Source organism: Pseudogymnoascus destructans (genome assembly GCF_001641265.1).
Source record: "Pseudogymnoascus destructans isolate 20631-21 unplaced genomic scaffold scaffold_4, whole genome shotgun sequence".
Classification (NCBI taxonomy): Eukaryota; Fungi; Ascomycota; class Leotiomycetes; order Thelebolales; family Thelebolaceae; genus Pseudogymnoascus; species Pseudogymnoascus destructans.
In genome coordinates this window covers 1,266,997-1,283,914 of record NW_020167523.1, presented here as the reverse complement: position 1 = coordinate 1,283,914, position 16,918 = coordinate 1,266,997, and the positions used below count along the sequence as shown (strand labels likewise).

The window sequence follows — 16,918 nt, the reverse complement described above, 5'->3', positions numbered from 1 at the left end:
GGGTCCACAATGATGCTAGTAGTTTGCTCAAGTGGACGCCAACGTACGTACTTTCGGTTTCGTCTGTTAGCAGTGTCGTTATATGACAGGGTCATGACATGATCATGAGTAAGACAGGGTCATGTTACTCACTTGCTACCTTTCTCCCATAATATAGTACCCTGTGCCTGTAGATGCTCAAATCGTATACCGCCCACAAGCTTTACTTCGATGTTCTCCTCGCCACCATATGCATCTGAGCGCAGTACCTCTCCTGCTCTCGAACCTGCGCTTGATTGGAGAACAGTCGACAGCCATCTGGTTATACGAACATCCCAGGACGTTACTCCGTTAGTCAGCCCATCTTTGATATGAGACACGAGCGAGGACCGAAGGGTGAGAAAAACAATCCATTGAGACTTCCGTCAGTTCCCAACAGTCAGTTTGCCCTCCCGCACGAGAGAACTGATAGCTACCTCAGTTCGAAGTTTGTAATGGTCCGTTATCTTGAATCTAGGGTATTCGAAGGTCAAACGCCTGATAAGTTTGCGAAGTTCGTCCTGTAGTGAGTTCTTTGAGTATGCTGGCTTTCCGACGATCCTGCTTAAGGCGTTCGATGATATGGCATATAAAGAGGCACACAAGTTCCCCGGTTAGTGTAACTCGTATACTATAGACTTGTTAGAATCGACCCTGTCGATTTAAAGCAATGAAGACTGAGCGAGTGAGGTGGATAGGGCGAGCGACTTACTCCTGGCCAAGGATATCCCCTACAAACACTGGAGGTAATTGAACCATAACTGTCCTTGGCGGGCCTGACCTGGCGCCCCAGACAAGTCTCGCAGGTTTTTCATTCTTTTTGAGGCAATTCGGTCCTCTTTTGCATTTGCGAGTATCTCGCCGATCCTTTTCTTACCCACGTTAAAGAACGGATTGAGAGTGGCTTCGTCCTCAGATGAGACGAACTCAAGTGGAACATCCATGATAACGATAGGTAGGTCAAAATGGACCCTGTCGATTTACGCAACAACAGTGTCGAAGACGGTATCAGTCGGCGAGTAGGTAGCGATGAGAGGTTGTAAAGTCGTAGGACCCAGGGTCACACGGGAGCTCAGGGAACCAGATCAGTAGGTAGGAAGTAGGATTCAATGCGTAACAATAGGTCTACGTATATACAGCGACTATTGACTGGAGGCCTCACTCCGAGCCTCCAGCCCCTTATATACAGGAACCCGTAGGCCCTAATTTACCGAGCCCGCCAGGTCCACTGTAAGAGCGTGACACCTCACGTGCCCTCACGTGAGGGCCGCCTTACAATTACCTCCCCCTTCTAGGGAATTGCCCCCAATTCCAGGCATAGAGATCAGGGCTGATTGCGCCCTTGTTTGGGCTTGTTTGGCTTGTTTGCTCGCGCGTAGGGTGGGTTGTTGTTATCGAACTCGCGCCTGTCAGGGGGGTCCCGTGACCCCCCTTGTTGTTGTGCCGCGGCCACCCCCAGTTGTTGTGGGCATCGCGCTTAACTCCCACTTCCTACCCAACTTCCTACTTTCCTCACACAACCTCACACCAAGTGCCCGCTCTTCTGGGTTCTTGGGTTCTTCCTTTTGATCCTCTTCCAAGGTTTGCTTCAAGGATTACTCCCTCTTCGCAAGGTATTTACCTCCCTTCCGTCCTTCGTCTTCAGGGACTGATCTGTGGATTAGTTCCGTCAATCATGGCTCCGCGCAAGCAGCCCAAGAAGACAGTGGCGCCTGTCACCACCCCTCTCAAGCGCTCTTCCGCCCAGATGTCTGGGTCTCCCGAGTTGGAGTCACCTGCCACCCCTACTCCCTTCGGTCCTGCTTCCGTTGCGTCCACCTCTCGCCCTCGCACCGTGCGTCCCTACCGATCACCTTCGGTTGAGGACGCTCCAGAGGAGGAGGAGGAGGTCGCTGCTCAGTTGGCCGCCAAGGAGATGCGTACGGCGCTGGGGTGGAAGCTTTCTGCGCGCCGCCCAGTTCCAGAGTCTGTTGGTCCCCTTCGCGCAGGCTCCCGCGACTGCTGCGTCAAGTGTTCAGTCACCTATTACAACTATCCTGGACAGATCTGCTGGGTCCCTGTTGGCTTGGACAAGTGCGGCGACTGTCTCCAAGGAAACCACCACTGCGTTCCGGTAGGCCTCCTTTTCCTTCTTAGTGGGATATGCTGACAACCAGGCAGGTCGGTCCTGATCAGAAGGATGCCCTCACTGCCCTGCAGCTCAAGTCCGACGCCTATTTGAACTGTTGCGCTGACGACGAGGACGCTGGGCTGGAACATAATTCGGTCGCCACCCGTGAGGCTCTGGCCTCCCTCCTCTTTGCCCAACGCGAGTTCACTACCGCTGATAAGGGCAAGGAGCCTCGCACCCTGAAGGTCAAGAATAAGGGTAAGAGAGCTGCTACGTCCTTCCACGAGGAACCTGTTGCGCCTCTCCCTGAGGCTGGGGGCCCCGTCGTCCGCAACCTCAACGACCCACGCCAAGCCCTTCTTCACCACGCTGAGACCCTTGCTGAGCTGGATCAGGCCAAAACCAAGGCTCTCAAGGCTGCTGCTGCTATGTTCCACGCCGCTACTGATGCGGCTCTAGACGCCTACCAGGTTGGCCTCAACGCCCACGTCGCCGCCCTGAAGTTTGTCGTAGGTTTGTGATTCCCATCCTTCCTGGACGTTTTGCTGACCCTGTGGGTAGCTCGAGTGAGGCCTGTCCTGCCCTCCGCGCCCTTGTCGGTAGGACCTATTCTCCTGCCTACGCCTGCGGATTACGATCGTGCTCTTTTTGAGCGTTTGTTTGTGCGTCCAGACCAGTGGCGCTTCAATCCACGCCCTGCCCCCGTCGTCGCCCCCTTGTCTGACGCGCGCATTTCTTCTAGGTCTGGGTCGGGGTCTGCTTCTGGGTCTGTGAGCCCTTCTCCTTCGGAACTTGACGCGTTGTTTTTTTCCCTTAGTTTAGGACAATACACTACATTGCCTTCTGCGTCTGTTCCTTGTGATATGCCTTGATTAACGGTAGTCCTACGTCAAGCTTTGGAACCCACTGATCGTCAGCTGCAGTGTAGCCTGCCCACCTAATCAGGTATTCCTCTCGGATTCCTCTACCCCTCCGCACAGTCCTGTGGTCTAGGACTGCCTCGACCTTGTATTCTTCTTCCCCATCCACGATCTCTGGATCTGGTGGAGGATCGGCCTTCTCAACGCCTTCCCGATACCTCTCGAGTAGGGAGACGTGGAACACGTCGTGAATCGCCTTATACCGTGGGGGAAGCCTCAATCGATACGCCTGTTTACCTATCCGCCCGGTGATCTCATACGGTCCGAGCCACCGGTGACCTAGCTTCCTACTTGGCTGGGTGGTTCTGATATTCTTGGCAGAAAGCCACACCCGTTCGCCGACCATGAACTGCATTGGCTTGTGGATCTTGTTATATCCTCGGACTTGGGCTTCCTTCGATCTCGCCCAGGCCTCTTCAAGCTCCTTTCGTAGGTCGAGGATCTTCTGGACTCGGTCTCTTGCAACCGGCACCTCCCTTCTCATGGGGTCGTCCTCGATCCCTTGCCGCAGGTCGATGTTGATACCGTATCGAGCCTGATTTGGCGACATCTGGATGGAATCGTGGAAGGCATTATTGTAGGTAAGCTCCGCGAAGTGAAGAAGTTCTACCCAATTGTCCTGGTGCTGATTGCAGTGTAGGCGTAGGTAGGCCTCAATATTCTGGTTCTGCCTTTCCGTCTGGCCGTCAGATTGAGGGTGGAAGGCAGTCGATAGGTTCCGCCGTACTTTGAGGTGGAAACAGAAGGCCGACCAGAAGTGGCACGTAAATACGCTGCCGCGGTCTGTAATTATTTCAGCAGGAATTCCAAAGTCCTTAACCCAATACTCAAGGAAGACCCGCCCCAACTCGGTGGCAGTAATGGTCTTCCGGCAGGGTATATATTTGGATACCTTGGTGTATCGGTCTACGATTACCAAAATGGAGTCTGAAGCCTTAGCTTGGTCTGCTCCTATACTAGGCGGCAGATCTGTGATGAAGTCCATACTTATGGACTCAAAGGGCTTAGTAGGCATTCTGAGGCCTTGCATTTCGCCGTAGGGTCTATGCCGTACCGGCTTGATCCGCTGGCACCGATCGCAGCCACGTACGTACTCCCTGGCTTCCTGGTCTAATCCAGGCCAGTAGTATTTCCGTCGGATCAGTTCCTGGGTCTTCTTATATCCGAAGTGCCCAGCCAAAGGGTCGTCGTGGCAAATCTTGAAGATTTCCATACGTACTGCCTGATTGGGAGGCACGTAGGCTGCTCCCTTGAAGCGTAGGATGCCTGCATCGTCTACTCTCCAACCTGAAGAGCCCTTCGCCCACGCCGGCCCTGCTTCTCTGGCCCTGTGAACAGCGAGCTCGTCAGCCGCTTGAAGGGTTTTGATCAGATCCGCTAAGGGTTCGGCCGTGGCACTGTAGGCGCTCTCTCCCTGAGCCATGGCTGCCACCATAACTCGAGGGACAACGAGACCTGGACTCTTGGTGTCCTTACTCTGGTCTTCGCCCAGTGTGGTGCCTACTTCTTGTAAGTCAGCCACTACCCGCCTCATCTGCAGGGCTTCTTCTCCTGCCTGTATGGCTTTCTGGAGCTTGTTTCGAAGGGTAGGAAGCATCACGTTCTGGCTACCCTTCTCTTCCTCATAGTCTGGTCTCCTAGACGGCCCATCTGCGGGGTTGGTCTTGCCAGCTCGATAGGATATTTGGAAGTCGTAGGCTGACAACGCCTGCGCCCACCGCGCCTGCCTTCTTGTGAGGGCGGTGGTTTCCATGAAGTATTTCAGGTTGTTGTGATCCGTCAGGACCTCGATTGGGTGTTGGCTACCCTCTAGGTAATGCCTCCACTGTTCGAAAGATCTCACGATCGCCAAGAGCTCTTGGTCGTGGACCTCATAGTTCAGCTCTGCTGGCTCCAGCTTTTTGCTGAAGAAGGCGACTGGGTGCCACCCACCCCTTCGTTCTGGGGTTTCTTCTACATATTGGGAAAGATTCCCTGCCAACCCGAAGCCGGAGGAGTCTGTCTCAAGTCTAATCTTACAGCTTGGATCGAAATGGACTAACATGGGAGCTGTGGTGAAGGCCTCCTTGAGGCGATCGAACGCGCCCTGCTGCATTGCTCCCCACACAAAGGGCCCGGTCTGTTTACCGGCCTTGGCCCCCTTCATAAGGCCAGTCAAGGGTGCCACAACAGAGGAGTACTGCTCTATGAAGCGTCGGTAAAAGTTGGCGAAGCCGAGAAACACCTGGACCTCTCGGTAGGTCTTGGGTGTAGGCCACTCAGCTATCGCAGCAACCCGGTCGCCTTCCATAGCCACTCCTTCTGTTGTGACGGTATATCCAAGGAAGCCTACCTGTTTGGTATTGAACTCGCACTTTGAGAGCTTTACATATAGGTTCGCCTCTCGTAGGCGACCTAGGACCTCCTGTACGTGGTGGGTATGTTCCTCCTCTTTAGAGGAATAAATAAGGATATCGTCGAGGTATACAACGCATATCGTATCAACGAGCCCTTCGAGGGTCTCGTTCATATAGGCCTGAAACGTGGCTGGCGCGTTGGCCAAGCCAAAAGGCATCACTTTGTACTCAAAGTGGCCGTAACGAGTGCGGAAGGCGGTCTTCCACTCGTCGCCTGGGCGGATCCGGATCCTGTGGTAGGCGTTCCTAATATCAAGCTTTGTGAAGACCTTTGCTCCTTGGAGCCGATCCAAGGTCTCTGTGATCAGCGGCAAGGGGTGCCTATTCTTTACGGTGATCTTATTCAGACCCCTATAATCCACGCAGAGGCGTAGACTGCCGTCCTTCTTCTGTACGAACAGTATGGGCGCGCCCGCTGGGCTTATGCTCCTCTGGATCCAACCCTTCCTTTCGCTTGATTGAAGGTATTCCCGGAGTGTGGCCAACTCCGTCTCAGATAGGTTGTATACCGGGCCGTAAGGCGGCTCTTGCATGCTGGTATCGATACCGTGGGTCTTCCTACCCAGCTCGGGTAGGTCTTCTGCCCGCTCCTTAGAGAAGACGTCGGCGAATTCAGCGTACTCCCTTGGGCATTGGGGTTCCAATGCTCCTTCCGAGGTCAACGCCAGGACAAAGGCAGTATCGCCTTTGTCTAGCTCTTCAATACCCACCTCCATCGCCTTCGATATATCGAAGGGGTAGCGCCATATCTGGGTCTGCCAATCGATCTGGGGGTTGACCTGTACGATCCAGTCCATTCCAAGGATAACATCCACACCAGGGGTATCCATGGAAAGGAACGTCTGGTCTACGGTCGTCTCCCTTCGAAAGTGGTCCCAGGCCTTGATCTGTACGGTCGCCGCTCCGTATATGGCAATCTCCTTGCCGTCCACAGCCCTCGCTCGAGGTGGGCCCTTGTCTCGGCACTCTAGGCCCTTATCTTTTGCGAAGAGGGGGTGGATAGTTGACGCGTCCGACCCCGAATCGAGTAGAGCCTTGGCCTTGTGCCAGGTAGGCCCTACTTTGATTTCAATGTCGATCTCCATCCTCTTCGCCTGCGTAGGGCGTAGGGCTTCGGTAGGGAGTCACTCCCGCTTGAGGAGTTGGGTATCCAGCTTCCGGACTCCCGGCCCAGTGTGCTGGCTACGGCAGTCCTTTGCAAAGTGGCCTGGTCTGCCACAGTTGTAACAGGCGTTCCCTACTTGGGTAGGCCTTGCGCCTTGGGTGTCGGCTGGCTTGCGCGCAGGTTGTTGGTCCGATCGACGGCGATCCTGGAAGGGCGTTCGCTCCCGGTGATTGCCCGACTTGTGGCTATTGAAGTGGCCCTTCCGAGCTGGAAAGCCACCCTGCAGGGTTCCCTTATTCTCCCTTGTGTTGGGCCTATCCGTAGAAGGATTCTTCTCGGTTACCCACCGGTTGTTCATTTCCAGCATGGCTAGGATATTGACAACAGCCTCCCTGTGGGTCGTGGAACGCTCGGCGTAGCCACCCTCAAGGAGGCGCTGCCTCATTTCTGGGTGTAACTTCGTCAGGAGGTGGGTGGTCCTCTGGGACTCGGTGTAGGGCTCCATTTCCCGCTCCAATTCCTCGAGGTACGCAACGAATTTGCGGATACCCTGCCCCTTACGCTGGTGGGCGCCGTTGTATTTGAGGGCTGCAATGCGTTGCCGGTTGGCTGGGTCGATATGGAGGTCGCGAAGGAACTCTTCAAACCCTGCGATATCTAAAGGGTCCTCGAGCCCTTCCTCTTGCGAGGCGCAGCGGTTGTCCCACTCCTTCATGGGGTTGCTCTCAAGGTATTGGGCGGTGAAGGCCACCTTGGATTGCTCGGTTGGGAACATTCTTGGCTGGTATCGGAAGGAAGCGCGGATTGAGGCCATAAACTCGTTGAGCTCTCGTGTCGACTCGCCTTTGTAGACCTTAGGGTCCTTGACCTTGCCGAAAGGCCTATATGACGGGGTTGCTTCTCGCGATACTACGGAGGCAGTCTCTTGTTCCTCCTCGTTTGGGGTCCCCTCCCATTCTTCCTCACTGTCTTGGTGTCGCCTTTTCCGGCGTCCTTCTTCTTGTATTCGGACCTGTCTTTCTGCGAAGACCCTTACTTCCTCCGGGTAGGCGCTATAGTCGTCGCCGTGCGATCGTCGGAATACTTGGAGGGCTTCTTCCATGGTATTGTAGTAGGCCCTCTCTTCTTCGATCCTATTCTTGAGGGCGGCCAGCTTTGACGGCATCCTGTCCGCTTTGCTCGTCGCGGAGCTGCTGGCTTCAGGGCCCAGAGTCGGTGGGCTGGCCTCGATGGTTTCTGCCGCTGGAGTCGCTCCTCCGGAGGTCGCTCGGGTAATCCTCTTTTCCTGGCTCGCCATCCTGATCTGGTAGGCTGAGTATGGGTTGAGTCAATAGAATTGTAAAGTCGTAGGACCCAGGGTCACACGGGAGCTCAGGGAACCAGATCAGTAGGTAGGAAGTAGGATTCAATGCGTAACAATAGGTCTACGTATATACAGCGACTATTGACTGGAGGCCTCACTCCGAGCCTCCAGCCCCTTATATACAGGAACCCGTAGGCCCTAATTTACCGAGCCCGCCAGGTCCACTGTAAGAGCGTGACACCTCACGTGCCCTCACGTGAGGGCCGCCTTACAGAGGTTGTCCCCAGAGAGGTCGTCCCCAGAGAGGCTGTCGGAGGCTGTCGGAGAGAGGTCGTTGAGGGTAGGCGAGGTCGCCGGCGACAATGCCCAACTAAGGCGTACTTAAGTGGCACCCTTACCTTACCTACGAGAAGCTGTTATAATTCGAAGAGGCGATAGTAGACAGTGGTAGGTCGGTTAAATATAGGGGTTTGTTAACGGAACATTCTAAGGCTTTTGTCAACCTGTATGTAACGCTACTTCCTATCTAATAGGATGCATAGAGAAAGATATTAGGATCATGGTATAGGCTGCATTTTGGGGTGATAAAAAGCGGTGTCCTCTATATATTATAGACTGAGACTTTTAGTCTATGAAGCATGGATACTCTGCAAACTCATATCTTAAAGTTCTTGATGTACGTTTACAGGTTTACTACAAGGAAGGACTTATTTTCATGTTAAGATAATGCAAGAATCCATACTATAGGAAAAGTTGTTAGATGGTTTGAGAATTACAACATTTTAACAACTGATTGGCTGCCATACTCACCTGACCTTAACCTGATTAAACATGTATAGAAAGCATTAAAAGAGCTTATGGCAGAGAAGTACCTACATCTTATGACAATACAGATGAGATACGTACAGAACTCGAGGGGGCACTTAAAGTGTGTTAGGATGAATTGCCTAACTCCCTTTTTGAGTCGCTTGTTAGGTTAATGCCAGACTAGATCAAGGCATAGTTACATTAAGGCAAAGGGATGGCACACAAAGTATTAGGAGTAGATGTTTATTTTCTAGAGAGTACAATTGATTTATATAACGTGGTTTATCAGTACGTCGGACATATCAGTACCTCGGACACTTTTCCCGAATTTCCTACCCTCTAACTTCACAACGCGTTTTTTCCACCTTTTATTATGTCAGTGATTACCCAAGAAGCAAAAATCATTCTAGCTATCGAGGCTATCCGAACATCAAAAAATCTAAGTCGTCGGAAGGCTGCTAAGCTCTATGAAGTACCTCATTCTACACTCTGCGACAGAATGAACGGCCGAACTACTGTCTACGAACACCGGCCTGCAATGATGAAATTAACTATACTAGAAGAGGAGGTGGTTATTCGGAATATACTTGATATGGATTCAAGAGGATTTGCACCCCGGCTTGCTGGTGTAGAAGATATGGCAAATTTTATACTCGAGTCGCGTGGAGGGAGGCGCGTCGGGAAGCTCTGGGCCCACCGATTTGTACAATGACGTCCAGAATTAAAGACGCGTTTTAATCGCGTTTACGACTTCCAAAGGGCCTTGTGCGAAGATCCTGAACTAATTGGCGCGTGGTTTCGACTAGTGGAAAATATGAGGGCAAAATATGGTGTTTTGGACTGCGACTTCTATAACTTTGACGAAACTGGGTTTATGATGGGTGTGATTTGCCCTGCAATGGTTGTTACCCGTGCAGATCGACTTGGCAGAGGTAAGGCAGTTCAGCCAGGGAATCGGGAATGGGCTACAGCGATTGCTTGTATCAACAGTGACGGCTGGAGTATTCCTCCATTTTTGGTAGTTAAAGGCAAGAATCATCTTGCAAATTGGTATACAGACGGCGGCCTTCCACACAACTGGGTTGTTAAACCGACAAGCAATGGATGGACAAACAATGAGACGGGTCTAGAATGGTTGAAACACTTCGACAAACATACTGCTGTTCGTGCAAGGGGTCCATATCGAATGCTGGTGTTAGACGGGCACGAGAGTCATGAATCGGCCGAGTTCCAAGAGTACTGCAAGGCACACAACATTATAACTCTTGGACTACCTCCCCACTCGTCTCATTTAACTCAGCCACTTGATGTCGGGTGCTTTAGTGTGTTGAAGCGGGCATATGGTCGGCAGATTGAGACCTTCATTAAGGCTCATATCAACCACATTACCAAGGTCGAGTTCTTTCTCGCCTTTAGAGCAGCATATCTGGAATCCATGACAGCCCAAAATGCCCAGTCCGGGTTCCGCGGAGCTGGCTTAGTGCCTTTCGACCCGCAAGCAGTGCTTTCAAAGCTTGACGTGAGGTTACGGACTCCAACTCCCTCTAGACCCTCTACTGCCAACACCAACCCTTGGGTCTCCCAGACCCCTTCCAACCCAACTGAAGCTCTTTCACAAACAACCCTCGTTCGAAATCGAATTGCCCGTCACCAAGGAAGCTCGCCAACTCCACTCTTCGGGACAGTTATTGCATTGGCAAAGGGTACGGAGCGACTAGCACATGAGAACACCCTTCTGTCTGCTGAGGTACGTACCCTTCGAGCAGCCAACGAAGCCCTTAGCAAACGCCGCAGGGCTAAAAAGGCTCGTGTCCGTGAAGGAGGTGCACTTATAGTAGAGGATGCACAGGCTATTATCGCACAGAAGGATGTGGATGAGCAGGTACGACGCGACGTACGTGCAGTTGGGGGTAGTCGCAAGGAGGGGCAACCGTCTAGGCGATGCTGTGGGATCTGTGGAAAAGCTGGTCATAATGCGCGAACTTGTCAAGAAGCTATAGATATGTCTAGTTCATCTGATTCCGCTTAGTTATAGTTAATTTAATATGTTATGGTTGATTTATTGATATTCAAAGTAGAATGCCAATGAAAAGTGTCCGAGGTACTGATATGTCCAACGTACTGATAAACCACGTTATACCTATTACTACTATAAACTTATTCTTAAGGTTAATTAATATAATTTGTTGTTATAGGATTTAATTATTCATGTTCTTATTTTATTCTAGTTGCATCTAAATTCACGATTGGCTAATACTTATTGTCTAGTACTATATCTTAAAATTTCCTATTTAGGACCTGCTTAGACTCTATGATGTTAGGAAAAGTGCTTAATAGTATATAGGTTCATATTATTTAACACACTAAAGGAGGCTAGGTAGTATTCATATTTATGGTGATAATACTAAAATTATCACTTTTACTAATTGCTAGACTGGATTGCCTAATGGTCACCTGATTATAGGAAATTGCAGGGTGCTATGTAATGGTGGGTGCACCAGATGTGAGAATCTAGCCACCCAAGGAAGGGATGAATTTACTAAGACAACACACTGTCTTAGAAAACAGAGCCAAAGGGTCGTAGCTTAGACTATTCCACAACGCAGCAATCAGGTGTGTGATGTAGTGAAGTGGTTCAGACAAGTTGAAACAAATGTTGAGTCTGGGAACTCAGGGGTAAGTCAGAGGTTAACACCTCACTGACTTTTCAGAAACAAGGAGTAACAAGATCAATGCTTGGAAGCTTGGAAAAGACGTGGAAGTATGTGATAGTCGATTTACTGTATTGCCTGCTTGCCCTTTCTTAAGGAAAGGGCAATCCTATTTATGCTAAAGGAATGTAGTTCTCTCATTTTCCAAGACTTTCCATGACTTACCAGGCTTGGTAACTGTAGTCGATGTAAGAGAATCCCATAGAACCATCTCTTAGGTTCGTAGCCTATAGGAAGTAAAAGGAGGTCCAAGGTCAGAGTACCCCTATAGACAAATTATGTCATAGACAAATTATGTCACAGACAAATTATGTCATAACTTAACCAATCTTGTGGGTAACTAAAGAGCGATGACTGTCATACTGACATTCGTTGCACTCAGTTTGCTATCAAACTCAAGAGCAAACTTAGAAATCTCCTCCTCAAACCTACAAGTCACCATACATATCTTGGCTTATCACACCAACAACAGAAGCAATACTACTCAACGATTGCTGCAAACTCTTCTACTACATCTGTTTATGCTACATACATCACAGCATATCATTTGGACACTCATTGAACAAGTTATTAAGAAAATCTCCTCCTTAAGGGGGTGGGCCAATACTACCACATGGCATATCTCTACCAACTAGAGGCCTAGGAACATGAACGATAGCTCTAGAAGCTTCTACAACCCTCTATGATTCATTACACGTCATCGCTCCTTAGTTACCCACAAGATTGGTTAAGTTATGACATAATTTGTCTATAGGTACTCTGACCTTGGACCTCCTTTTCACTTCCTATAGGCTAGGAACCCAAGAGATGGTTCTATGGGATTCTCTTACGTTTACTACATGATTAGCAAGCTAGTTGTGGGTCGCACTTGATTTCTAATACATTTACCAAGCCTGGTTAGTCATGGAAAGTCATGGAAAATGAGAGAACTACACTCCTTTGGCATAAATAGGATTGCCCTTTCCTTAAGAAAGGGCAAGCAGGCAATACAGTAAATCGACTATCACATACTTCCACGTCTTTTCCAAGCTTCCAAGCATTGATCTTGTTATTCTCTGTTTTTGAAAAGTCAGTGAGGTGCTAACCTCTGACTTACCCCTGAGTTCTCAGACTCAACATTTGTTGCAACTTGTCTAAACCACTTCACCACATCATACACCTGATTGCTGCGTTGTGGAATAGTCTAAGCTACAACCCTTTGGCTCTGTTTCCTAAGACAGTGTGTTGTCTTAGTAAATTCATCCCTTCCTTGGGTGGCTAGATTCTCATATCTGGTGCACCCACCATTACACTTTGATTACCTCTTATGACCAGTTTCAAGAGGAACTTACCAGGACCTTTGGAGATATCAACGAAACTGCTACAGCAGAAAGAGAGCTACAGTAGCTATGTCAAAAGACCTCTGCTGCTCAGTATACAACAGAATTTAGGAGAATCACTTCTCACTTGACTTGGAATGAAGAAGCCTTAGTCTTCACTTATTACCAAGGGCTCAAGAGCTCTATTAAGGATGAACTCAGCAAAGAAGAACACCCTACAACACTTCAAACGCTTATAGAGAAAGCTGTCAGACTTGATGATAGGCTTTTTGAAAGAAGAAAGGAGAAGAACCAAGACTGGCATCCAACAAGAAATTTCAACAATTACACCTCTACACCAACTGCTAAGGACTCAGCACCTGAACCTATGGACTTAGACGCCTCTATAAAGAGATCTACAGCAAATCCAGCACCTCAGCCTACAAGAAGCCCTCAAAAACTGAAAAGGGGTAAACTTACTCCTCAAGAAAGAAAACACAGAATGGACAACAACCTTTGTTTATACTGTGGCAAAGGGGGACACAGAATTCAGGAGTGCTATTCAGCACGGGGGAGTGCTGATTCAAAACATATAGCAGCCTCAGACACAGTCACAACTGCTATTCCTGAAAAACTTGAAAAATCCCTAGCAGGCACAACTTCAACTGAGACTATAACTTCTCCCCTAGACAACAAAGATGTGTCGATGGTGCTTTCTCAGAGTCTCACACACCTGTTAATCCCTATTCAACTCCATTTCAAACAACAGGTGTTGTCTACAAGGGCTATGATAGACTCAGGGGCAACAGGCAACTTTATATCTCAAGACCTCATCTTGACACACCAGTTACCTACAATTCCCAAACGTACTCCAGAGTTGCTCCGAGTCATTGATGGAACTCCTATCAGTTCAGGTTCCATTACCTGCAACACCCCAGTACTCAAACTTGAGATTCCCCTAGGAAAATCAACATTTTCAGACACCATCTCTTTAGATGTTATACCAATGAAGTACCCAGTTATCCTAGGTCTTCCATGGCTTCAAAGGCATGATCCAACTATCAATTGGAAGCATTTATCGCTTGGGTTTAGCTCAAATCCTGAGCTCAATACTGAAAAAACCCTTCAAGCCTCAGTTACCCCTATTCAGGTCCAAGACTCAAACTTGTCCCAGATCAAGGATTTTGACCAAACTATGGACGATATATCATCTCTGATATGGGTTAAACCTTTCCAACCTGTCCTGGAGATAGCAGCTACTTCAGATTTGGAGAAATCATCTCAGGAGGTCATTTTGCCTTTAGCATACCAAGACTACCAACATCTTTTTGACAAGGCAAAGGCATCAATTCTGCCAAAGCACCAGCCTTATGACCATGAGATACCACTCGCAGAAGGCTCAATGCCTCCCTACGGCCCTATCTACTCTCTTTCTGAATTAGAGCTGAAAACTCTCAGAGAATACCTAGATGAGAACCTTAGTTCTGGCTTTATCAGACCTTCTTCCTCACCAGCAGGAGCTCCCATTCTCTTTGTCAAGAAGAAAGATGGCTCCTTGCGTCTCTGTGTTGATTATAGGGGCCTTAATGCAGTCACTGTTAAAAACAGATATGCTTTACCCCTTATCCCTGAGCTCATAGATAGGCTCTCTTCAGCAAGGATCTTTACCAAGTTAGATCTCAGGGGAGCTTATAACCTGATACACATCAAGGAAGGTGATGAGTGGAAGACAGCATTCAGAACACGCTATGGTCATTTTGAATACCAGGTAATGCCTTTTGGGCTTGCCAATGCACCTGCTTCTTTCCAAGCTCTCATGAATGATATTCTAAGACCTTACTTGGATATCTTTGTTGTTGTCTACTTAGACGACATTCTTATATACTCTTTAGACACTCAAGAGCATGTTCTACATGTTAGACAAGTCTTAGAGAAGCTATCTCAAGCACAACTCTTTTGCAAACTTGAGAAATGTCTTTTCCATATGTCTCAAGTTGATTTCTTGGGACATAGAATTTCAACAGAAGGCATTCAGATGGATCCTGAAAAGACAAAAGCAGTACAAACGTGGCCTATTCCTTCCAGCATTAAAGAGGTTCAGTCTTTCCTTGGGTTTGCCAACTATTACAGGAGGTTTATACCAAGATATACATCCTTGGCTTTACCCCTTACTCAATTACTTCACAAGGACACTTTGTATTACTGGGATAAGACACAGCAAGAATGCTTTCGAGCTTGCATTACCACCTACTTGAACTATCCATAATGTCTTCCATGCATCTCTCTTGTCTAAGGCACAAGAAAGTTCCTTAAGACCACTTCAGTCTCCTCCACCTCCTGTTCTGATCTTGGATCAACCAGAATATGAAGTAGAGTCTATCCTTGACAAAAAGACACTTAGAGGTCAGGACTACTTCCTCGTTAAGTGGAAAGGCTATCCTACAAGTGACAACACTTGGGAGCCTAAGAGAAATCTAAAAAATGCATCCAAGCTGATTCTAGAATTTCAACTAAGAAAGCCACCTGGCTAAAGGGCAAGCACACAGCTAACAAACGTCCTTAAGAGGGGTATCATGTCATACTGACATTCGTTGCACTCAGTTTGCTATCAAACTCAAGAGCAAACTTGGAAATCTCCTCCTCAAACCTACAAGTCACTATACATATTTTGGCTTATCACACCAACAACAAGAGCAATACTACTCAACGATTGCTACAACCATCTATGATTCATTACACGTCATTGCTCCTTAGTTACTGGGCCGATATTACCACATAGCATATCTCTACAACCCTCTATGATTCATTACATGACATCACTCATACTACCACATGACATATCTCTACCAACTAGAGGCCTAGGAGCATGAACGATAGCTCTAAAAGCTCCTACGAACCTCTATGATTCATTACATGTCATTGTAATGATGGGTGCACCAGATGTGAGAATCTAGCTGTAAGGACACAGGGAATACGGCTCTCCGTAGGTGCATATGGGAGTGCGAGTCGGAGGTGATGCTGTATTCTATCCTATAGGTCTACTACGAAGGATACAAAAAAGATAAAGGGGGAGCTTACAGCTTCCTACCCCTTAAATATCCGTCTCGGGTCCGACTCTAATCAAGCTTAGCGTACCCTCGGTACTACTTAGTCGGTAATCCGAATCGACCCCGACTCTAACCCCTATGTTGCTGTACTACTATGTTATCTACTGCGCGTCCCCTTAGGGGTCCGAATGCACCCCGTGTAAGGAGGCATCCTTACATTACCCCCCGCCTTAAGGAAGTGCTTTGTCCTCAATGCACGTGGCATAGTATCGCGACCGAGGAGTGTCCGAGTGTAGGCCCTAACCGTAGTCTTTGTTATGGGAAACGTATGGCTGAATGCGTAAATTGGGAGTGGTGCTTTAATCGTAATAAAGGGTATTTAGGCAGGTCCGAATGCACCCCGTGAGGTGTCCGAGGGTAGCAGTAAGCGTCGCGAATTTCTCAGTTACTGTGCGCGCGCTAATCCGTCTCAGAGATTCATTGTTGTAAGCGGATGTTATGAAGCAACCGGTTCCGCCCACATTTCGAAGCTTCTTTTACCACAACAACGCTCACGAACCCCCCTCCCGAGAACAGTAAGTGGCCCCGTCTGTTCGAATATTGTATACTAACTGATTGTTTCATAGAAACAAAACCAATACCCAGACGATCGCGTAGGTGATGGTTGCGCGTCGACGCGCTGTTACGACGGAACAAGAAGGCTGGCCAACTACAGGACAGGAAGGAGGGAGGTCGCATGAGACCGGCCCTGGTACCTGGAGGGGCAGCGGGGAATAGTAGTTCCGAAAGTATCACGTGACGGACTCGCAGGATGATGAGAAGAGTCCTAAGAGTCCAGGACTCCGAGGACTCGAGTGAGTTCCCAGGAGTCCACTAGGCACGTGACGGACTCGCAGGATGAGAGAAGAGTCCTAAGAGTCCAGGACTCCGAGGACTCGAGTGAGTTCCCAAGAGTCCACTAGGCACGACGCCACTATATAAGTAGATAGTATTTCCTTAGATAGGAGCTTCGTGCTCAACTCAATACAGTATTTGTTATATACTAGTAACGTGTTACTTGAAGCCTTTGTGTCTGATCCCCTGCCTCCTCTGATAAGTAAACCTTTACGCAAGAGAACCTCTGTGTCTTCTATCGTTTAGAAGTCAGCGTTACACGCGCGGGTGATAACTCCTGTGGCTTGGCTGACGGTTCCGTAGGAACCC

The 16,918-nt window shown here is 49.0% G+C and overlaps 1 protein-coding gene across 1 annotated transcript; it reads right to left on the bottom strand.

Moving 5' to 3' along the window:
- Positions 1-1,072: 1,072 nt before the first annotated feature.
- VC83_09601 (uncharacterized protein) lies at positions 1,073-8,020 on the bottom strand. Its single transcript, XM_024473014.1, has one exon. The coding sequence runs from the start codon at positions 6,527-6,529 to the stop codon at positions 2,960-2,962; it is 3,570 nt and encodes a 1,189-aa protein (XP_024328782.1). The 5' UTR covers positions 6,530-8,020; the 3' UTR covers positions 1,073-2,959.
- Positions 8,021-16,918: the final 8,898 nt, after the last annotated feature.

Excerpts from the sequence above, each read along its gene's own strand:
- VC83_09601 (XM_024473014.1), bottom strand. The coding sequence starts at position 6,529 with ATGGAGATCGACATTGAAATCAAAGTAGGGCCTACCTGGCACAAGGCC.